This window comes from Ictalurus furcatus, chromosome 6 (genome assembly GCF_023375685.1).
Source record: "Ictalurus furcatus strain D&B chromosome 6, Billie_1.0, whole genome shotgun sequence".
NCBI classification, from domain to species: Eukaryota; Metazoa; Chordata; class Actinopteri; order Siluriformes; family Ictaluridae; genus Ictalurus; species Ictalurus furcatus.
In genome coordinates, this window is record NC_071260.1 from 22,236,942 (window position 1) to 22,261,457 (window position 24,516).

General features: G+C 41.2%; 1 protein-coding gene across 3 annotated transcripts in view; it reads left to right on the forward strand.

The window, feature by feature from the left end:
- Nucleotides 1–24,516, forward strand: part of tanc1b (tetratricopeptide repeat, ankyrin repeat and coiled-coil containing 1b) — a 157,591-nt gene that overhangs the window by 16,215 nt on the left and 116,860 nt on the right. For all 3 annotated transcript variants that reach the window (XM_053627140.1, XM_053627141.1, XM_053627142.1), the window contains exon 2: nucleotides 4,297–4,366. In XM_053627140.1, the coding sequence (XP_053483115.1) occupies nucleotides 4,306–4,366 (61 nt within the window). In that variant the 5' untranslated portion in view covers nucleotides 4,297–4,305. The remainder of the gene's footprint in view (nucleotides 1–4,296; nucleotides 4,367–24,516) is intronic.

A 24,516-nucleotide genomic window follows, 5' to 3' on the forward strand; every position in this document is an offset into this window, starting at 1 on the left:
CTGGGGGCACTCTCGGACGGCGAAGAGGACGTATGTCAGGAGAAGGTCCCAGTTCCTCCCTTCCTCGTCTGCCACCCAGCACAACATCTGCTTTAAGGTCCGGTTGAACCGTTCGACCAGCCCATCCGTTTGTGGGTGGTAGACCGATGCCTTTAGGTGTTTTACCTGCAACAACCAACACAGATCAGACATAAGCTTTGACACAAATGGGGTACCTTGGTCAGTTAGGATGTTGTTTGGGATGCCCACACGGCTGAACAGGAGCACCAGTTCTTTGGCGATGTTCCGGGAGGTGGCTTTACGCAGTGGTACCACCTCGGGGTATCTGGTGGCATAGTCCACGATTACCAATATGTACTCGTGCCCTCGGGCGTATCTGGGGAGCGGCCTGACGAGGTCCATGCCGATCCTCTCAAACGGGATGCCTATGATGGGAAGCGGGATGAGTGGTGCTGGCGGGGGCTTCCTTGGGGCCGTGCGTTGGCACTGGGGGCATTGTTGACAGAAGTGCCGGACCTCTGCGTTCATGCCTGGCCAGACAAAACGGTCCTTGAGCTTCTCCAGGGTTTTTCTCGCCCCCAGGTGGCCCCCGAGCGGATGGGCATGGGCCAGGTGCATCAGGGCCTGCGTTCTGGCTTTGGGCACGACCAAGAGGTCCACGGTCTCCCCTCAGCGGTTGGTCCGGTGGTACAGTAAGCCTCCTTTGACCAGAAAGTAAGAGGAGGGGAGTCTCTTGTTCGGGCTCTGGTCGACCCCTTCGATCTGGCGCACCTGGGCCCTGCAATTCTTCAGGCGGCTGTCCTCTTTCTGCTCTTGGCCAAAGTTCCTCTACTGGTTTACCTGCTGGAACACAGACGAGAGAGGGTTAGAATGTGTGTGCAGCTTACCTTCTGTCCTGGTGTCCACCTTACCTTGGGCCAGGTAGGCCTGTTGCACTCGTGCTTCCTTCGCTCGCTGCGGCGGTTTTGGCCGATCCAGCGTGGGGAGGACACGTCCTGCCGGCCAGGTTTTCTGGGTCTTCTTCGGTGTCCCATGGTCTGGCTCGGTCGGGCTGGGCTCATCTTGGGGCGTCCCGTAGTCCGGGTGGCCTTGCTGGTGCTGTCCCTCTTTGCCGAGTGCCCGGGTGGTCAGGGTGTGTTCCGGGGCGGTCAGTAGTTCCCTGGATGTCCCGGGGGCTCGCATCCCCACGGCCTGGCATTCTGTGGGTGGCAAGGTCCTCAGGAACCGGTCCACGGCCACCCTCTCTACAACCTCGGTGGCAGAGTGCATGTCAGGCTGGAGCCACCTCTTGGTGAGGTGTGGCCACTCGTCGCGGTCCCACTCTTTGCGGCGGGCGACGCCCTCAAAAGGGGGGGGGGGACACCTTTTTTTAAAATTTTTTTTTTTTTTTTTTTTAAAACATGGGTGGGTCTGTGCTCATGCCTGCATCCTCCACCAGTGTAGGGATTTTAGCCAGCAGTGGGCAGAGCACAGACACACAGGAGGCTGTTTCAGTGTTATGGGAGATTTATTTAAGACAATCGGTGAGCGGGGGTGCGTGTGTGGGTGCGTGTGTGTGTGTGTGTGTGTGTGTGGGTGTGGGTTGAAGGGCGATCGGGTGGTGAGGGTCTCAGCCGTCGGCGGTTACAGCCAAGGGGGCGGGGCAGAGCCGTCACTTGCGTCGGAGTCACCTGAAACCCGAAAAAACACACAGCAGCGATTAGCAGACAGGCACACGTCAGTCAAACTGCATAAAACACGCCAGAGATTTGCGCACATGCTCGGAGATACTTCTCTCTCTCTGTGAGTGGAATATCGCCCTTTTATACTTTCCCCTCGCTTGCTGGATGGTGGAATTCTTCTGCACGGTGCGCCATTCACGAGCCGTGGGTGTGTCGGCGGCCCCGCCCCGCCGCCACGTGCTCTCTGGCCGTCCAAAACATTTGGTGGCGCTGAAGCGGAACTGTCTCTTCTGTGCCACTGCGGCAATCGCGTGAGGAACGATCTTTGTCTCCTGTGCGCCGGCTACCGGCCTGGCGCCACAGTACTTGCTGATGTATCCAGTTGATGGTGTTGACTGGTGGAGTGACCATTGGTAACTGCCTCCATGCTAGGGCTGGCTGATATTATAATATATCGCTACTGTGATAAACTATGTGACAGTAAGCTTTTCTGAAATACCATGAGATCTTTTAAAAAAATATTTAAGAGGATTTTTAGAAAAATAACTAATTACAAAGTGACTGGTAGCAGCTAATTTGGTGGTTAAAATTTTACTTAATCTCTAAAGCTGCAAAATGTTAAAATTGTAAATAACCCCTCCCCTCCCCTTTTCAGTGTTAAATACTTATTTATTTGTTTGTAAATTTAAAATAAAATATTTTTGTAGATATTAAATAAAGTATCTTTGAACAGTTTTTATTTATTTATTTTATTTTAAATGCAACGGTGTTGTTTTTCTGAGAGTTCTTAAAGAGTTCCTAAATATCGTGATACATATGTATCATAGAAATACATATACATTTTTTGTCATATGTCATGTATGCCATATGCCTATATATTTTTTGCTCATCCCTACTCCATGCTCATATTCTTGTCACAGTCCTGAAATGCTGAGATGGCCCCCTCAGGTCAAGTTCTCGTCTGAGCAGTGGTCTTTATGCTAGAATAAACCTAAAATCTGAATGTAGTCCAAGTAGCTGTGATGGGGTGAGGTGCAGCCTCGTGTGCACTGTGTTGTTGGTGTAAACAAGGTCCACTACACCATTTTTTAAATGACATGTTGGCTGAATTTTCCAGTTGACGTGACTTGCATGGATCAAATCTGCAATGACAAAAACAAGCAAAAAAAAAATGTTCAGGTATGTGGTTTGAAAGTTTGCTCATGGCCACATGCAGTGTCGTCAGTTCTAACTGATATCAGTGTGAGGAGTGAACAGAGTGACATTGAGCATGGCAGTAGGTATTGTAAGTGTGTAGGTAGTATAACTGAGTCCACACGCACGCAAGTTACTCTTATCAAATGTACCTGTGATGAGCATATGAAGTTTGCCTGAGAGCATCATTTAAATGAATGATGCGGCATAGTGCTAAGCATGTTTGCCTCGCACCTCTGGGGTTGGGGGTTCGAATCCTGCCTCTGCTATGTGTGCGTGGAGTTTGCACGTTTTCTCTGTGCTTCGGGAGTTTCCTCCAGGTACTCCGGTTTCTTCCTCCAGTCCAAAGACGTGCAGTGTAGGCTGATTGTCATTTCCAAATTGTCCACAGTGTGTGAATGTGTGTGCGGTTGTACCCTGTGATGGATTGACACCCCGTCCATGGTGCCCCCGGTATAGGCTCCAGACTCCCTGCGACCGTGTGTAGGATAAGCGGTATAGAAAATGGATACATGGATGTTTTACAGTATATGTTTGTTCTAGGATTGGGAAATGCTGCTTTAATCAATTTACAACTTTAAAGTCATTTGTTTCTGAGCACCATTAGCAGTGCTTTTATTATGTCTGCAGTTCAGTAAGCCTTAGACCTCCTGCCGTGTGCTGGCTGGTTCCTGCTGTGTTTGGGACACAGATGTGAGAGATGTGTTACTTGGTCTTTCCCCATTCCACATCAGTTGAACTGTTCTGATGTTACGCTACCATAAACGTATTTCTTTAGAGGTGATTTTGAGAATGAAATAAGCCTGCGCTTGTGCCTGATGTCACGGTGCGACATCTATCTAACCCGCACCTCGTTAGAAATGAAACCTTGCTTTTGTCCAAATTCAGAAATTATAACTATTTAAATGCAGTAAATTGTCTTTTATTTGTGTGACTCACTAGCAGTAGACCTGTGTGGGATTTCGAGTGCATGTAACCCTACACTTCAGGCCACACTTTACCTTGATGACCCCGATTAGACCTGTTGCCCAGATGGAGCGCAACCTGTCAGACAGGCTTACTTAATTAATTCACGTTTTCTAAAGGGTTTGCTCCTGTGAATGAGTCTCTTGAGCTCTTTCTAAGAAAGAGCAGGCATATTGTGCAGAAATGTTAATGTTATCATGACAACGCTCAAGTTCGTCCATACAGCATCAATTACATGTGGAATGTAGAGAATCTGACAGCTTGTTTTCCGGCATAACAAGGCGGCGGCATGAAGCGGTCCTATCTAAATATTGGAGCATTCTTTCCTAGATTCTGCGTGTCTGTAGGAAATATCCCACAAATTTATCCCATGAGGAATAATCTGAAAGGAATGCATGAGTGTCATCATCTTTGAGTCCTATGTAGATATTATTGAAGTGAATCCTGAACTCACAGTTGTTTTTTTTGTTCACAGGGTCACGCAATGTTTAAAGCAGTGTTAAAAATGAACAGAGACGGCGGGAAGGGGAGCAAAAAGGAGACCGGTACGTCCAGTGCATGTAAAATAGATGATTGGTTTTGGGAATCTGTCACATACTTTCTTGAAATCTCGTTTTGATGGGACATCATGCAGGTGGTTGTTTGAAATTTAAGGTGTCTATTTAGAACATTTACATGAACAACCTGAAGCTAATTTTCTGAGCATAGATCTAAAGCCAGGAATCAATATTTATCTTGGCAGTCTGACCAATAAGGCCAGTTTTCTGTGCATGAGTTAAACCTAGTGTTGGACTAAATAGTAATGCTGATAGTAATGATGCATTCGACTTACCTCGGAAGTCAGAGCTCGGAGTTATTCTGTGTGTTCGAGCTATAAAGTGGAGAAATAGTAAATGGTCTGCATTTATATAGTTCCTTTTAACCGTAACACATTCTCACACACACACACACACACAAGCGATTTAAACATGCTGGGTCACATTAAGGAAGTTTATTTAATAATAACAATTAAGAGCCAGGTTCCAGCTCTGAGGAATTTGTATGAAAACCTGCGATGAGTATAATATTGTAGTTCACTATGCCTCTGTTTGCTTTCAGTAGTGCTTATCTCAGCCAGAATATTTCAAGCTTTAACATGTCAGCAGTGAACTCATCGCTAATGAGAACAAGGTTTGTCTGGTCTTCCCAGACATCCTCTAGTTCCAGTGCCTGTTAATACACACAACGTTTTTTTTTTTTGTGTGTGGTTCTACATCTGTATGACTAAAACAGAAACCAGACCTAGAGTTGTGCATCTCTGTTCTGACCTGACTGACTCAGCATTCTCCATGACTGGCTGAATATTTGCTTACACTGGTTTCAACACAATACTAATTATAGCACTATAAAAGTCTGTAATTTTGCAGGTCCTCAGGAGCTGGCTCTGTGTTTGTTTTCCGACTAGTCATAACAAACCGGTGTCCATGTCTGACATCGCACTGAGGAAAGCTTCTGCCTGAAGACGGACAGGTTAAATCATAGATTATGCGTTTTTGTTACTGGAACCATCTGGAGCATGAGGCCCTCGATTTTATCCCTGGCTGTAGATCTAACCATCACATCACATCCCATTCCATTTCCATTCTCTATCCTGTCTCTGCTCTTTTTCTTTCGCATCGTTCATCGGGCCTATTGCAGGCTCTGGCCTGCAGTTGCTTTGAAGTGCTTTGGCAAAGGGTGTCAGTTTCCTTACTACAATGTGATGTGATGCGATATTATGGTCTTCCTCTTGGGAGTTTCTGATTTAATGTGAGATCAGAGAGTGTGAGGCTAAATAATGCCAAGGAGGAACATTTAACATTGTGATCATTTCTCATGTAAAAGCTGTACATTTTAGACATGTATGCTAGTCTGTTCAGCAAACTCTGTAACATAAACATTGCCATGTTATTGTCCTGGTCTTCTCTCTGTCTCTCTCTCTGTCCTCCTTCAGAAGAGGTTAGGAGCATGACAGGAAAAGAGTAAGGTAATCAAATAGCATACATGTCACAGAGGTCTGAAGACTTAGAGTAACATGCTACCCATGAAAAATGTGCAGGACCGTCTGTTGAATGTCATTGTTTTCCAAATAAGCCTACAGCCAGGACACCCTAATCCACCATCTGGTGCAATGCAGATTGCAGATTAATATGTAATGAATTAAACAAAAAATAAAAGACTGGTCATGCTGTTACAGGAAAAATAATCACAGACAGGGTGGTGGTGTGATGTGAAGTTGATTATTTCCCTGTAACTGTCATTCTAAAGAGTTCTATTCATCTTGTACAACAGCAGTTTGAAAGTTGTTACATTTTTTATTAATTAAAGATCAACACCTTGTATCTGTTGTAGTTATTTTTTTTTGCTGTGGAACATCTGCAAAACACATTAGTTCCTGTTCTCACTTATATAATAGCTGTAAAAAGTCACTCCATCACTAGAGTCTCTTTCGTTTCTCTTGAAGGTGTTAAGATAAAAACTATATATACCTTGCTTTGTTCTGGAGAAATCTGTAGGTCAGGTCAGACAAGAAAGCCTAGTGCGAAGTCGGCGTTCCAGTTCATCCTAAAGGATCTGTGCAGGTCACTTGAATTCTTCCACCCCAACATCAGCAAATCATATCTTTATACACCTCGGCTTATTTTTTTATTATTATTTTTTTTTACAGGGGCATTGTGATGCTGGAACAGGTTTGCGACCCCCTAGTTCCACTGAAGGGAAATTGTAATGCTACAGCGTACAATAGCTACAATAACTGTGTATTTGCAACTTTGTGGTAACAGTTTATGGAAGTCCCACGTAGGTGATGGTCAGGTTTGGCCATATAGACTCTCTTGCCCAGTCTGCTTACTGTGTGTTTCACGTAGTAATCATAATAAAAGATGCATGCACACTCAGGCTGCTGTGTTTGCTGTGTCTCTTATAATCAGGGTTAACAGAGCACATTGGTTGAATTGAATATATATTGATTCCAACCATGTTCTTTTCCTGTCATGGCTGTGATACTGACGGCTAACGTGAAGTGAATTAAAGGGGACTATTCATGATTAGAAGAAATTACAGGAAAAGCTTTGACCTTAGTATAATGGTACATTAGCAGAGTATATATTGCTTATTGGATTGAGGCACTGTGCTGTAAGGAGATTTTATTAGATTCATGGAAAGATTGCTCTTTTGCCTTGGACCTTAGCCGTCATCCTGCCTAAAGCATCTTCAGAGCACAGAGACACTAGAGCATTCTCTGACTTCATCATCTTTATTTAATCACTTTTAAAAGGTTTGCTTAAGCACATGCACACTAGCATATGTGTGACTGTGAGTAGACCCACAGGTATGTGAGGATCCCTGGTGTGTGCGTCCTTGTGTGTCTGTCCGTCTGTGTGCATCTTTGTGTGTGTGTGTGTGTGTGTCTTACAGCTCTTTGTTTGTTGTATATACACACTGTTGGAATTGGTTAGGAGCAGATCTAATTCAGTAGCAGCTTGGCGGAGCTGGGAGCTACGCAGGAGTTCCAGGCATTGCTGTAAGCCATTGTGACTTTATGCATAAATCAGTTAGGTCATTTTTATGGGTTATCATTAATATGGATTCTTTAAAAGGTAAATCGTTATGGGGGGGGGGGGGGGGGGAATCTATGACACAAATCTACTAGGAAGGTCATGTAATAAGAGATTTGTGTACTTTCTACTCCATGGCCAAAACTTGCTTTGGAAAGTTCACATCCAAACATGACTTTGACATTTAAATTCGAAGCCTCCTGCCAGATTAATTTCTGCTTGTGGCCTTCTGCAGGTCTACGTTCTACATCCTGTTAAAATCAACACTTCTGCACCCACTATGCCAACAAAAATGATTGGGGGTGCTTTCATTATGTGCCAGGGGATTGCTGTTGATCTCTTAAATACCCTCAATTGCCATATCTATGAAAGTGGAACTTTCATATAGTCTAGATTCATTACACACAAAGTGAAATATTTCAAGGCTTTTTTTTGTTTGTTTTCTTGATGATTACGGCTTACAGCTCATCGAAATCAAAAATCCAGTATCTCAAAATATTAGAATAAAGAATTTATAATATAAAAATGTCGACATTCTGAAAAGTATGTTAATTTATGCACTCAATACTTGGTCAGAGCTCCTTTTGCACAAATTACTGCATTAGTGCGGCGTGGCATGGAGGAAATCAGCCTGTGGCACTGCTGAGGTGTTCTGGAAGCCCAGGTTGCTTTGATAGCGGCCTTCAGCTCGTCTGTATTGTTGGGTCTGGTGTCTCTCATAGATTCTCTATGGGGCTCAGGTCAGGTTAGTTTGCTGGCCAATCAAGCACAGTAATACCATGGTCAGAAAACCAGTTACTAGAAGTTTTGGCACTGTGGGCAGGTGCCGAGTCCTGCTGGAAAAGAAAATCAGCATCTCCATAAAGCTTGTCAGCAGGTGGAAGCATGAAGTGCTCTAAAATCTCCTGGTAGATGCTGCATTGACTCTCGACTTGAGAAAACACAGTGGACCAACACCAGCAGGTGACATGACACCCCAACTCATCACTGACTGTGGAAACTTCACACTGGACTTCAGGCAACTTGGATTCTGTGCCTGTCCACGCTTTCTCCAGACTCTGAGACCTTGATTCCAAATGAAATGCAACATTTACTTTCATCTTCCCCATGATTGTGGTTGTGTGTACTGAACCAGACCGAGAGATTAAAGGCTCAGGAAACCTTTGCAGGTGTTTTAAGTTAATTAACTGATTAGAGCTCTTCTCAGGTCGACATTTCTGTATAATAAATTCTTTATTCTAATATTTTGAGACACTAGATTTTTAATTTCCATGAGCTGTAAGCCGCAATAATCAAGATTATAACAAAAAAGCCTTGATATGTTTCACTTTACGTGTAATGAATCTAGAATATATGAAAGTTCCACTTTTTGAATTAAATTACAGAAAAAAATGAACTTTTCCACAATATTCAATTTTTTTTTTTTTAGATGCACCTGTATTTTCAGGTTTACCTACCTTAGATGTGCTGTATCAGACCTCAGGCTCCTTGAATTCTCTCGGAGGTCTTGCTGACAGTAAAAAGATGTGACTGATTCTCTTAAGGTGAATTCCGTGTAGCTTGTTATGCTGTAATCTTCAGGGAGTGTCTCTCCCTGCTTCCCAGTTACTGAACAGTAATTAATGCTGTGCGTAGGAGTGTCATGCCCAAGCACACTTACTCCTTATCTGCTTTTAGCCCCTCTGTCCTTTATTTTCACTTCTTTCTGATTCAGTTACGAGAGCAAACACTGAAACACTTTGGCTACTAGGACTATGGTTCCACTAAATGCTGTATTATCCTGAACGGTGCTTGCTTACTCTGTTTTTCATTCCTTATACGGCACAGAATGACTTTATTGCCAGTGTTGTGACTATGCTGCAAACCTTTTTTCATCTTGTGCAGTAAGAGATCTCAGGATAGAGGTCTAAAGTCATGTCTCTCTTAGTTTAATGCTCATGCACATGGATATGTGAATGTCATTTGAAGTAACTCTGGCTTTTGAGGTTAACCAGTGAACAGCATTGGTTTAACTGTAAAACCCTGTTAAGCATTAGAGCAATCAGTGTCTGTGCTCTTTAATGAACGTGATTGTTGACACTTAAAATTGTCTGTTATTGACCTGAACTTAAATATTTAAATATAAAATACAAACTAAAATTGGTATTGCCCTTAATGACTCGGAATTCTGCGACTTCTCATTGTAAAATAAAATCTATTGAGTGTTGATGAAGAGGTTGTTTTTAGTTATTTATTTATTTTTAACTCCAGAAGTCATATGAAAATGTATTCAGTGAAACAGGAGCAAGAAAAGATATGAAGGTTTGTGTGAATGCCAGTGCTTTCAGCATAGTCAAATACAATTGTCCTCTGAAGTGCATCTACTCTTTGGACAAATGATTTACTTGCTTAAATTATTGCTTGCTGTTATAACCAGACTTTTGTTAAGACAGGTGTCTTTTAAAACTTTAATTATTTGCATTTCATTACAAGTCATTGGGTGTAATTATTGTCTGTAATAATAGTAAACATTTCTCATTTTCTTCCCAAATAATACATTAGTCACTGGTCTATCAAACACACGTAATTCAGCTTTTTCTAGGCTTGCTGTACATGACTGTGCTTTTGCTGTTACGATCGAAACCTTTTCTCAGTTCTTTTAAATTCATTCAGATCTCTTGTATATTATGTACATATGCCATGTGTTAAACATAATGTTGCCAAACCAGCGAAGTCTTCACTAAGAAGCCAGCTCACTGTTGATTCAGCTGTGTGTATGTTTAGCTCCTGCAGTGTTTCTCAGCAGTATCTACATGCAACAGGACATGAAAGATTTCTCAAATGCTCACTTATCACCAGATAAGAGAGAATGAAATTCCCCTTTTTCTTTGATGTTTTCAGGTCGATGGACATTTTTGCAGCTCTTATGATCTAGAATGCTGACATGCTAAATCAAAACAAATATATAGAAATTCAGGCATACAATAGGAGGAGGATCTCAGGGTCCTGGACAAAAGTGTTTTACTTGACTGGTCTCCATCATGTATAAGTCAGAAGGCAGTCTAAAGGATTTATGTAAATGAAATGAGATGTAATGCATGTTTTATATTGAAATTCGTTTGTATTTGTGTAGTGTGGCAGGATGTCTGATTAATACTGTATATGGTTAGCAGCAGGTTTTGTAGATCTCATTCTGATCTAAAACACAATGCAATATAACTGTTGTAGCACAGACCATTTGGTGAAATATTAAACAGTGAATGAAAACCAAGCCATCCCAGAGGCCTAGTTTTTCTGGTTCGCTTTCTCTGTGGCAGCTTTTTCCATTCCCACCACTGTCTCCTCCCTCCTGGTCAACTGAGTCTGAAAACAGAGCTGTTGGTTTGAATACTATTTAACTGTGTATAGCCAAGTTATCACTAATGACAGGGTTCTTTTGCTTCAGAGAGGAACAAATAAAAAATGGAAACCAATGACTGTTTCTGGAATTTTGTAGGTGATTTACATAGCACACTATTAGTTTTTAAATGAATGGGACAAATCTACATTTAATGCTGGTGTATTAAAACGACCTTTTCCCCTTGTGCATCAGAGTGACTTTCTGGAATGGTTCGTCCAGATGTCTGCACATACGCACTTCCATGTGCCCTTTTTCAGTAGGACAATTGACCACCACAACACAATTAGCATTAAAGAAAGCCTTCCCAGAAGAGTGGAGGTTATTATAATGGCAAGGGTTTGACTAACTCTGGAATGGGATGTTCAAAAAGCACGAGTGTGATTGTCAAGTGTCCACATACTTTGAGCCATATTTATGACTACACTTATTGATGATATGTATACAAGACTCTCTAGCAAAGCTAGAGGGTCTGGTTTGTAAGACTAAGAGTGGTTCATTTTTGATTCATGAATGAGTTTTTATCATGTAAATATCAATGATTCAGTTCATTTTTTTAAAATAATTTGCATAGCGCTTTTATTAACATACATTTTCACAAAGCAGCTTTACAGAAATTTGTATGTACTGAAGCTGCCCATGATGGCCTCAAATTCTTGTTCTTGGTTGACCGGAGTGGAACCTGATGTGGCCTTCTGCTGTTATACCTCATCCACCCCAAGGTTAGATGTTTTATGCATGCTGATATGCTTTTCTGCTCACCATGGTTGTTACTAAGGAATTACTATCCTTCCTGACATCTTGAACCAGTTTGGCCATTTTCCTCCTCTCTTATCAACAAGGCGTTTCCACCCACAGAACTGATGCTCACTCAGTTTTTTTGTTTGGTTTTTTGCACCATTCTGTGTTAATTCTAGAGACCGTTGTGTGGGAAATTGCCAGGAGATTAGCAGTTTCTGAAATATTCAAACCAGCCCCATTGGCAACAGCCGTACCAGAGTCAAAGTCACAGAGATCACACTTTTTCTTCAATCTGATGTGAGATGTGAACATTACCCGAAACGCTTGACATATATCTGCACGATTTTAATACATTGCGCTGCTTCCACATGATTGGCTGATTAGATAACTACATGAATTTTGCAGGTGTTTCTAATAAAATGGATGCAAGTGTATGTGTTTCAGTCTACAGAGAAGAAAATCCCTTCTTTTTTATCAGTCAGACAGCTTAAGGGTTACCTGGGTTGAGAAAAAATAATTTCTTGTGTCTTTGTTGGATGATAATGATGTCTGACCATAGCTTGATCCTCATGGGTTGGACAAAGCCCATGGACTCTGAATTACATTAAATTGATGCTCTGTATTGTGGAACACTCACATCATGGAAATACTCTCTTGTTAGAAAATACATCCATGATTTTTACTGTGGTATTTGCTATTAAATGTCAACTACAGCATTTGTAATGATATTTTTTGCATTTTAAACCAAAGCTTATCACAAATATCAATTGCAGTGATTTCCTTCTTCAGTACTTGTTTTCACTTTATAATGTTTATTTACTGTCATGAATTTGAATGTTTTGTATAGCACTTTGGGATCAACTGCTGTTGTCTTTAAATGTGCTTTATAAATCAATTTGACTTTACTCTGGGTAAGTTGGGTTTATGTTACCTCTATATGCCAGACCCAGACAGTGAAACAAACAGAAACACACACTGAGGTAGTACGGTCAGATGCTCTTTCAGGTAACCTGGACCACAGGGCCACTCATAGTAGCAGTCAGCCTCTCACAGTGGTGCACGGGAAGTAAAGAGCCGTACATGTAACATTCCTTGTTTTGTGGTTCTAAGGAATGTTTTCTGGCTTTACTAAGTTTGACCACAGTGACTTGGCTCTCTGATGCATTTCATCTGCCATGTCCTACAGCTCTCCTTATCAAAATCACTCGTTCACACTGAATTTAGATGGTATATTTATTCCTGATTGTCTGTGGGGGATGCCAACTTGTTGCAATTTTCTCTGCCTTTTAATATTTATGTTTCGCTTTTGTCAAATATTTGCTCTTTCAATGTGTGTTTTCTGTCTAGTGGTTGAGAACACACGCAGTCTTTTACGGAAAAAACTCAAGCCACCCTCTCCCAAAGGAGTGTCTGTCTTTTTCCTTGTCTCAATAATCCTTACCGTAGTGTGTATTTATATTGAGAGATTTACCAGCTTTCCTGAGGGAAGAACATGTCTTGACCTTGTTTAAAGTGGTAGTTCTAAGCTTATACACAAATCTCACTTACTCCATCATGCTTGCTTCTACTGGTCCCAAGGGTGGAATTTGCAAATGGCACCATTAAATATACCTGATTCCTGAACACCTAGCAGCACAGCATGAGTCGGTGCTGGCACATTGTTTAAATGCACAGGAACATACCAATCTCAACTATTTAGCAACTTAACGGCTGTAATTTTGTTTTTAGTTAAAACATCTCTGCAACTGGGTTATGATGCAAATTCCACAATGACAATAAATTAGGATTACTGCCCTGACAGCTTTGACTGTGAATTACTATTGCAGGGTTAATCATATTAAATTATATAGCATCATATTATATTATATTATATTATATATTTTTGTCCATTGACTAAATAATCATGTTTTTATTCTTATGAATGTTTATTATGCATTCGGGTTGTTCGTGCCTCAGCCTGTCTCTGTGTCAATCCCAGATTCTCAGTGCAATTTCTCAAGAACAAATGGTTGAATGTTTGTAGGATTTATATGGAATTTATCATTGTAATTGAGGGTCAAGGTCAAATGTCTGAAATACTTTTTATTCAATAGCTTCCATCCTGTTCGACATAATCACCACCACCTGTACACCTACTCATTCATGGTTTATCTAATTAGCTAATCATGTGGCAGCAGTGCAATGTATAAAATCATGCAGATACGTGCCAGAATAGCCTGGTCTGATGAATCTCGATTTGTGCTGAGGCACACAGATGGTAGGGTCAGAATTTGTCACCAACAGCTTTAATCCATGGACCCAATCTGCCTTGTGTAAACACTCCAGGCTGGTGAAGGTGGTGTAATGGTATGGGGAACGGTTCATGGCACAGTTTGGGCCTGTTAATGCCAATCAATCGTCACTTGTATGCCACATCCTGTTTGGTTATTGCTCCTGACCATATGCATTCCTTCAGGCCACAATTTAACCATCTTCTCATGGCTACTTCCAGCATGATAATGCACCATGTCATAAAGCAAGTATATCTCAAAGTTTTTTTCATGAACATGACCGTGAGTTCAGACAGTGAGGCTTTATGGTGTAGAAGTTGTTGACTGACTCAAGGTTAACTTGCATGTCTCTATAGACTAACCACCGGGTGTTAAGTTCTCTAGTTCCGAGTTGGCCAATAGGCAGTGAGAGTTGTTACTTGTAGAACAAACAATGGTGTCCGTCACCTTAGAAACTACACTACAGCTTGTGTAGTGAAAGCAAGGGCAAATAAAGGCTACGTCCGAATTGGCTGATGGGAACAAAGTGATGTCATTCCTGGAGTCAAAGTCCTCCAGAACAGTAGTGTTATCTTAGTTCAGTGCTTCGTGGGAAGATGAACTATGTGCTGTGAAGAGATAAGAACAAGGTGCTAGTGTTATTAGACTTCACTGTGATGAATTTAGTGATGCATGTGAAGGGGTTTGATCTGTTCATTGAGCATTTCTCTGAAGGATTTCTGCATTCACAGAATTTAATTTAATTTAATGTCCCACGTTTAATAGTTAGGTGATACAGTGATGTGAAAAAGAATGTGCTGATTTCTTCTGTTTTTGTGTATATCTCCTACTAAATAGTTTCAGAAATTAAAATAAAATCTAAGATAAAACAAAGGCAACCTAAAAACAAACTACAGTTATTAAATTATGTTATTTATTGAAGCAAAAAAAGTTATCCAATACCAACTGAGCCTGTGTGAAAATGTATTTGCCCCCATAGTTACTAATTCCCCAAATCTATGAAACTGCATTTATAATGGGGTTCAGCTAGACTAGACACAACCACACCTGATTACTGCAAACCCTGTTCAATCAAATCAACACTTAAATAGAACTTTTTCAACAGCATGAAGTTGGTTAAAAGGTCTTACCTAGTAACACACTATGCAAAAACTGAAAGAAATTCCAGAAATAATGAGGAAGATGATGATAGAAATACATCAGTCTGTGAAGGGTTACAAGCTATTTCCAAGGCTCTGGGACTCCAAAGAACCACAGTGAGAGCCATTATCTCCAAATGGAAAAACTGCACAGTAGTGTACCTTCCCAGAAGTGTCCAAAATTCCTCCAAGAGCACAGCAACTACTCATCCAGGAAGTCACAAAAGAGCCAAGGACAACATCAAAGGAACTACAGGCCTGTCTTGCATCAACAAAGGTCACTGTTCATGACTCCACTATCAGGAAGACACTGGGCAAAAATGGCATCTATGGAAGAGTGGTGAGGTGAAAACCACTGCTAACTCAGAAGAACATTAAGGTTCGTCGGAAATTTGCCAAAACACACCTTGATGATCCTCAAACCTTTTGGGAGAATGTTTTGTGGTCTGATGAGACAAAAGTGGAACTGTTTGGAAGACAGGGGTCCCGTTACATCTGGTATAAACCAAACACAAAATTCCACAAAAAGATCACACCTATAGTCAAGCATGGTGGTGGAAGTGTGATGGTGTGAGGATGCTTTGCTGCTTCAGGGCCTGGGCAACTTACAATAATTGAGGGAAACATGAATTCTGCTCTCTATCAGAAAATCCTAAAGGAGAATGTCCGGACTTCAGTCTGTAAATTGAAGCGCAAGCGCAACTGGATTATGCAGCAAGACGATGATCCAAAGCATAGGGGTAAGTCCCAGTCCTAGAAGTAAGTGAAAGTCTGATCTCCAGTTATGGGAAGTGTTTCATTGCAGTTATTGATACTAAATTTGGCACAACCAGATTTTAAGTTTAAGGGGGCAATTAGTTTTTCACGTTGGTGATAGGTGTTGGATTAATTTTTTTCTTGCTTCAATAAAAAATAAAAATAAAAACTGTATTGTGTGTTTACTCGGGTTGCCTTTGTTTTATGTTGTATTTTGTTTGAAGATCTAAAACTATTTAGTATGAGAGATGCACAAAAACAGAAGAAATCAGGAACATACTTTTTCACAGCACTGTATAGAGTTAAAAAAAAAAAATAGAAATAGACACAGCCACCATGTCCACACATTCATACACTCATTCAGAATTGGGAGTTATTTAACAAAGCCAGTCCTTCTACCAGCATGTTTTTGGGAGGAAAACGGAGAACCCTGGAGGAAACTCACGCAGGCATGGGGAGAACATGTGGAACTCCACACACAGTAACCCGAGGTCAGGAACGAAACAGAAGCTCAGAGAACCGACTGAGCATGGATGGATATTCCAGTCTGCATTACATTCTTATTATAAGATTAATTATTATAAAAAATTATTATATTAAAAATCTTATTTCATACTCCACGTATGCAGAGAGATTATATATATATATATATATATATATATATATATATATATATATATATATATATATATATATATATATATATATATAGACCACAACATAAGTTAGGAAATTTATGGAAATATTACAGCCTGAATAACCAATGTGAAATTTTTACTTAAAATAATGTATTGTGGTTTTTTTTTTTTTTTTTTTTTTTTACTGCTGAGTAGTGTAGAAATTGATTTACTATGGCTTCATCATGACACAGTGCTCAATCTGAGAAAAGTGACCCCCTTTGAATTCTCTGTTCTCTGAAGATCCTCTGAGGAAAACCCTGAAACGATGACACCTAAGGAAATATACTTTTGACCTACAATCTGGTTGCAGTGGGTTCAGGAGTCCATTCCACCGGCACGCATTTGCTAAGGAATGTTTGGCCTCACAATAGAGTCTAATTTGCTTGGCGGTATGTTTTCAGCAGGATGTCTCTTAAGCTGACTTTTGTTCAACATTGAAATTAGAATTCAAGAGCAAGTCACATCCCAGAGCAGACTTCTGGCCAGTTCTCAGCATCAGTTAACACTCAACAGGAATCTGTATGTTACAATGTGTCACTGTGTTGTAATCCAGTTTGTTAATTCGGGTACTTTAGGAACTGTGACTCGTGTAGTGCACTGGAAGAACAACAAATGCTTTGTCCTAATTAATTACAGACCGCATTGTACAAAAACAAATGAGAAATGAGTTGATGGAATTCATAGCGAATGATCGTCTCTAACAGGGATACAGTGTGATTGGGAGAAAGCAGAACAGAATACAACACCATGACCACATTTATTTACATGTACATGCAAAACAAAACATGTATAGTAATATGGCCATGGTGTTGTATTCTGTTTTGCTTTCTCACAGCTCACTAGAAAAGAATTTATGCTCTTTATGCATTCAGCCCTGGTCTCCATCTCAGCTTTTTAGGCATGGCCACAATTAATGATCCCCATTTTTCCCCCTCATTTTTCTCTGCCATCTTAAAGAGAAGAGGTATGACTTCCGACAGCTGTCTTTCTTCTAATGTGATTCTGTTCTAGGGAATAAAGTATTGAGTATCGGTGAGCTATATATCTTCCCTGATATTATTGTGTGAAAGAAATGGTGTGAAACTGGTGACTGATTTACCATGCGTTTCACTAAACACATATATAATCATATGGAAGTAACATTAGCATTTAAAAGTTGTTGAGGTAAATAAGGACGCCTGTGATTAAGCTCTGTGAGCATTGTGCAGCTGTGTATCATAGTTAAACACAGTCAGTGGGCCTCAGCCGAGACTTCCTATTGTCCGCTGTGAGCTGCTGTTCCTGTGACCCACCCTGGCCCGTACGCTGAACTCTTGTTTAATGGCCTGTTCTAACGCCATCAAAATCTGTCATTAACCTCTGACCTGTCTAGGGTCAATCTTAAAAACCAGTCCCGTGTGGAAAAACATCACACACAGTGTGCATTGACTAACAACTGGCCTGTGCAGGAAGCAGGAAGCGACCTCTCAGGCTTTTAGAATGCACATTCAAAAGTTAACATCAAAAACAGAACATGTTAAGATATTGCTTTTCTCTGGTAGAATTGGTACTCTAAGTAAAGCTGCATCGTTTACCAGAAACACAAATTTCTTACTAACTGGCTGTCTAAATATGTGCGCTAATTTCAATTTGCATCCGATCTCGGATCGACAGCAGGGAGAGTTTTGTAACATGTCGCCATCAGCGTTTGAAACACTTGGCAAACATTAAAAATACAGTTTTCAGAATGTGCAGGATTTAGAAGAAGCCTTTTTGTCATGTTCACTACAGAACTACTACTTTTCTTCATATATTGTTAGGAAGTTTGGGTCAGATCGCAGAGTCGGCCATGATATGGCACCCCTCGAGCAGAGAGATTTAAGGGCATTGCTCAAGGGCCCAACGGTGTTAGCTTGACAGTGCTGGGGCTTGAATCCCCGACCTTCTGATCAATAACCCAGAGCCTTAATCATTGAGCCACCACGGAAAAAGGGTTACTATGCCCTATGGATTTAATCTAATGGATCTAATGATGTCTAGTACTTGTTAGCATTTACAGAAAAGCACCAGGCTGTGTGAATTCAGAATAGATTGTATAGAGTCATTGTGTCGCCCTCTTTTTACCCAGCCAGGTCGAATCGAGTCGCTCGTGTTCTTTTTGTAGCTGTTAGACAGGTGAATGTTTTATCATGGATTAAGCCCTCTAAATGTGGTTTAAGCCACCACGATAAAGAAAAATTGCACACCCTTCTGTTGTATTGCATTATTTAAATTTTTGCAGATACTTGAGGAGATCTAATATTTATACTAATATATGTCGTAACTAAAGGTATAGTAAAGGAAGTTGCTTTAAATAAAATAAGATTTGAATACATTAGTGTAGTAGCTAGTGTTATATTAAGAGCTCTTTTGCATTTCCCTTTGGTCTCCTTTCCTTTCCATCGAGTTAAACGTGGCTGAGTGGAGACATCAGTGTGGCCCAGGCTCTTTTCCCAGACCAGCAGCAATCAAGCCTTTCTAATGAGAAATGGTAAATGTCATGGCTCTTGGCCTCCCCTGTCTTTGTTCCCTCAAGGCTACTGGGAAAGACATTCCTCTCTGCACTAAAGCACAACCACATCGTCCAGCAGCCGACAGCGTGCAGCTAATAGTGATTGACTCACTTGTCCCCATCAAGAATCTTTAACAGAAAGCCACTAGGTCTTAATCCTAACTGGAAAAGCAGCGTAATGGAGAGGCATTAATACCCCCAAAACAGCAGGCTTCTAAAGCTGTCAGTACTAAATCCTACTTACTTTCCATACACTGCTGAGTCTGCTGAACCAATTTTCTGGAAATAGACTGAGTTAGTTGTTGTGGATGTGAAAACATCTGTATTAAATGCTCCAAGTTATTTGAGATTCAAGAAAACATTAAGAAATGCCCAATTTAAAAAGCCAAGTTCCAGAAATCTCCCTAATCTGTGTTAAACATAAAATGTAAAAATATACCAAATTTTGGATACACTCAATTCTATAGGTTTGGGGAATCTGTTTTTACTATTTTTTTTTTCTTCTCCCCTTTTTTTTTGACAGAGGCTGCTTTCTTAATCTGATAGTAGCTACATTTATATTTGAATACTACTCACATTGTTAATAAACATCAGAGGAAGCCATCTCTCTTGGTGTCTCTTCACTAAAAGATTCTCACAACCAGAAGCTATATCCTTGTTTGAGATTTAGTTGCTATTCTATACATTATATTATTTGTAGTTAATGGAGTGGAATAAATATTATGAAAATGGAATTACAAAAATTACAAAAAAAAATTCAGTTTGTGGATAACTAACTGTTTCTTTTCTCTTTTTCCTCTGTTGTATCAGCCGGTTTGTTTAGCTTGTTGGTTTGCCTTTGGTTTAAGGACTTTTTAAATTTAATGCTTGATTTACTGTCTCAAATGATTGCTGTCAGTGTAAAAATCATTTAAACGTGACAAAACGACGGAGCAACGAGAGGCAGAGAAAAACACCTTCATCTCCAGCCTTAGAAGAATTCATTTTCTGCATTTTCATTCTCTCAGTCATTCAGTCCCTGTATGGACTGTATGTAAAAGGTCATTTATCAGAATCAGTGGGGGGTTGTTTTTTTTTCCTTTAAATCCATCTCCCCTCCCCGTGTTCTGTACAAAAGGATGTACATACAACACTACACATAACCCGAGTGTGCTTTTGCTGAGAGACTGCCTGATGCGTTTCGTACAGGTATTTGTAAGGGTTGAACAATAAGCATGCTATACAGTACGTGCTTATATGCAGCTGTATGAAAGAGGCTGTATCGTATGTCTCATTTTGGGAAATCAGCCTTAGGTCTTCAGTTCGGTTAATAAAGACAGGTTCAGCGCAGTATTCACTTACCAACTGTGTATTGAATTTCATGTTTCTATGCCCTCTGTTGTTCCTCTTCTGTCTGAGCTTGTTTTCTCTGGAGAATTCGATGTTGTAGTGTGGATACGTGACCTTTTTACATCATTTCATAAAAACGTTGTCTGAGAAATATATTGTTAAGGGCAACAGATGTGCCGTTACTGCAGGAGGATCAACTGCTCTGTTAATTCATTTATAATTATTGCCATAATTGTTGAACACTTTTTGGATACAGAATGAGAATCTAGTTACAGGAATATCCATTTACAGTAGTCTCTGTGTGTGTGTGTGTGTGTGTGTGTGTGTGTGTGTGTGTGTGTGTGTGTGGAACAGTAGGGTGTAATTGTAACAGAGTTGAAAGTGAGTTTCATGCTGTGTAATCCATATAGCACACATAACTCTAAAACTCACACAGCTCTGATCTCTCTCTATCACTCTCTCTCTCTCTCTCTCTCACCCCCTCTCTCGTTTTCTCTTCCCGTCCGTCATGATGAGTGTGGGATCTTTTGTCAGTGTGTCTCTCGACTCTCCGTGGTGGATATAAGCAGCTCTTTTGGGATGCAGTCTAGCAGCAGAATCTCTCCCACTGATGCACTGTCCTGTACTCGGCCTGCTTTGTGCCTCTGACAAAGCGAATCTGCATCCATTATTCCTCTCTTCTATACTCATCTGTCAAATTAACTGACAGGAAACTAATAGAAATTAGAATACACACAATCTCTGCTTCTTCAACAAACACGCTTGATTTTACATGCGCGTGTGTGTGTGTGGTTTGCATTGCTCACACACTAATTAATCTTCTCATGTTTGGAAAGTGTGCCTGTGTAGATGATGGAGATCATGGGCTCGGTTCATGAGACTGGAGGCTTATTCCTCATGAAAAACAGTTTTATGTGTTATTATAAGTTGACCTACCGATTCATTCACCAAAATATAACTGATTGCTCTCAAACGTGTTTTTTTTTTCCTCGTTCATGATTCCTCCACTCCAAACCATGGCTCCTTTAATTTAGTGATTTAGTTTTGGTGATGGATGGAGATCTCTCTACAGAGCATGCTGGGCTCTCGGTTCAGGAGGATCTGGGTTCTTTGGCAGTGGTCACACTGTCTGGAAATGGAAATGGAGGAAGTGAGTCTGTAATCATTTTCATATCCTCATGCTGCAGTGTGTTATTAGCAGACACTGGTTTCCACTGCCTCAGCAGCACTGAAATTGCAGTGGTGTTCTGGGCTGGGCCGGGGCCGGGCTGCTCCACGCCATCGGAGCAAGAATAGAAATGCTGCAGTTCCTCTACACTGCGCTACACTTCGGCCCTTTTATGTTCATTTTTTACTTCCAGCAGTTTACTGTGCCATATTTTCATGTTCTTGCAGCATTCTTCTCTCTCTCTCTCTCTCTCTCTCTCTCTCTCTCTCATTGCTCTTTTTGCTCTTTTTCTCTCTCTCTCTCACTCTTTCATGCTGTTTCTCTCGGCTGTTTCTCCCACTCTCTCTCTCTCTCTCTCTCTCTTATTGCTCTTTCTCTCTCTCTCTCTCTCTCTCTCTCTCTCTCTCTCTCTCTTATTGCTGTTTTTCTCTCTATCGCTCTCTCATTGCTCTTTTTCTCTATCTCTCTCACGCTTTCATGCTGTTTCTCTCGGCTGTTTCTCCCACTCTCTCTCTCTCTCTCTCTCATCGCTCTCTTTTTCTTTGTCTCTGTCTCACTCTTTCATGCTGTTTCTCTTTGCTGTCTCTCCCTCTCTCTCACTCTCATTACTCTCTTTTTCTTTCTCTCGCTATCTCTCTGACTCTTTCCTGATGTTTCTTTGGTTGTCTCTCTCTTTCTCTTTCTGTGCCTCTGTCTCGCTTTCTCTCTGCCTCTTTCTTTGTCTCTCTCCCTCTTTTTCTTTGTCTCTTTGTTCTCATCTCTTCTTCAATCTCACTCTCTCTCACTTTCTGACTCTCTCACTCTGTCACTCCCCCTCTCTGTCAGTCTATTTCTTACTCTGTCTTTCTGTCTCTGTCACGGCCTTGGTCTTTCTCTTTCTGTCTCTCTGTCTTACTCTCTTTCTCTTTGTCTTTCTCACTCTGTGTGGATAGACCATGTCAGTAGTGTGGTCATTCTAAACCCCGAGTAAACGGATTCCTAGGTTATCTTGTTTCACACTGCTCGAACTTTACCCGGCGTTAACAGTTAATCCTGTCTATTCATAATCTGATGTTTGATGCTGTACATTCCAAAACCCTGTGTTAACGTATTTGTATATTTGAGATGTCACCCGCCGTGATAAATACAGTAGATGACCAGGTTAAATAACTGCTTGTGTCATGCTGCACAGATCTCTCTCTCTGGCTTGTTACAGGACGCCCTGAAAGCACAGACAGACAGGTGAGAAACATCATGCGTTACCTACCGGTTCGACCCGCCTCCTCAGTGTCCACAGCTTATGTTCGACCACGCCCCAATTAGTGTTTACACAGCATGCAGGTTTCTGTGACTGTACAAAGCACGTGATATGAGCTAACCCCGCTTCTATATTACAAATATGAAACGTTCCTCTACCCGGAGTTAAAAGTGGGGTTTAGAGCAACAATAACCCGGGGTTACGTGCAGTGTGAAAAGACCCGTTGTATTTACTGTTCCGGAGGCAGCATAAGCTTAGTGCAATCCTGCAGCATCATGGATGAACAAATTCGGTTTTTACTTTGATCAGGGACTCAGTCGAGCTGAAATAGCTCTGTCTGTCAGTGATCGACAACTTCCACATTAGTGTCTGACGCTTGAGAAAGGAGGCTGTCAGGTCTATAACTTTATCGTTGAAGACAATATAGCGACTCTGAGCATGTACTCGGCTTCTTTTCCAGCCAACTCGAGGGACCAGGACATCTGAATGGCTACAGAAAGATGTTTAAAAGATGCTGGGCATGCAACACCAGTCCCGTTCCCAAGGCGCAAGATTTTCTGATGATAAAATTACGTCAAGATCACGAGAAAAAGAAAGCCGGGTTCACGCTGTACGATTCTGGCCACAATTTGGTCGTCTGAGACAAATTTCGAGAATCCTAAAAGATTCCTATAATCCTAGGCCAAAATCTGTAGTCTTTGATCATTAGTTTGATGTGTTCCCCGACAGCCGATTAACGACCGTTGCGATCAAATCTTTCCTCCAATTAAGCTCTGGCAGTGTCAGAAGTTTTGAGGCACAGTCTTGTAGTGTGTCTTCTCCTACTCCGTACGAGTCTTCTTGCGTGCGTCCGTTTGTCACGTCTCGACTGTCGTAAAGTCTGACGTTAATGACAGCTGAGATCCTGCAGTATGACACGGCTTACAGCGGGGATCAAGCAAAGTACTATTAAAAATCGCACAGTGTGCACCCGGCTTATGTCGAGATGTCAAGAAAACAAGAAAGAAAATAATAATGAATGGCCTCTTAGGGCTTCCGTAAAATCGTATCCATTCAGGCAGATTTGGAAAGTTCATGCTGTGTAAGACTGATGTGTAGCTGAAGCAGAAGGTCGCGTAGTGCAGTAGAGCTAATGCTTGTGTTTGCGTTTCTGACTTTCTCATCATTTTCCTCCAGCCAGAGCGGAGACAGATAGCATGCTAAACTCATTTACTGAGCAGAGTAACTCGCTGTAACTCGGAGAGACTGTTAAAGGATGCAGACGTCAGGCCTGCCACGACCATCAGAAAGAGACGTCAGCCTACAAGGCATTAAATCATCATCATCTTGTTGAATATGCCAGTGGGTACGGAGAACTATAGCTCTCATATTTCTGTGTGCATGCAGTATGCTGCCCGGGTAATCAGTGTGAGCTTAACCCTGAGGTGTGTTTACACCAGTCACCATGGAAACAAGTTCACATAGATGTGCCAGCATTGTTTTTTTTTAATTTTTATTTTATTATTATTTTTTAATAAGACACTACAGTGTGTGCTGGTGTATTAGATCTTCTGATTTTAATAGATTTTTAAAAGTTTTTTTACTAGCTGAAAGTATGCTGTCAGTGAACCTGAGTGGCCTGGTTTTCACTGTTTAGGAGAGAGGCTAATCTACATGCTTTCAGAGCAGAGAAGAGCCTGTGTGGTGGTGTCAAACGCTCAGTAAGGTTTATAAGGAGGTGCTGATTAACACAAACGTTAGGCCATTAGGGATGTATAGACTTTTTTACTTCCAGATTAGTGTCGCTGCAACGTGAATACTCGTCTCCTACTTTATAGAACGAGAAAAAAGCCAGATGTCTAAAGAGCTGTAATCTATAATTACACTTACTAGAATTGTGTGAGGGCTTGTCTAC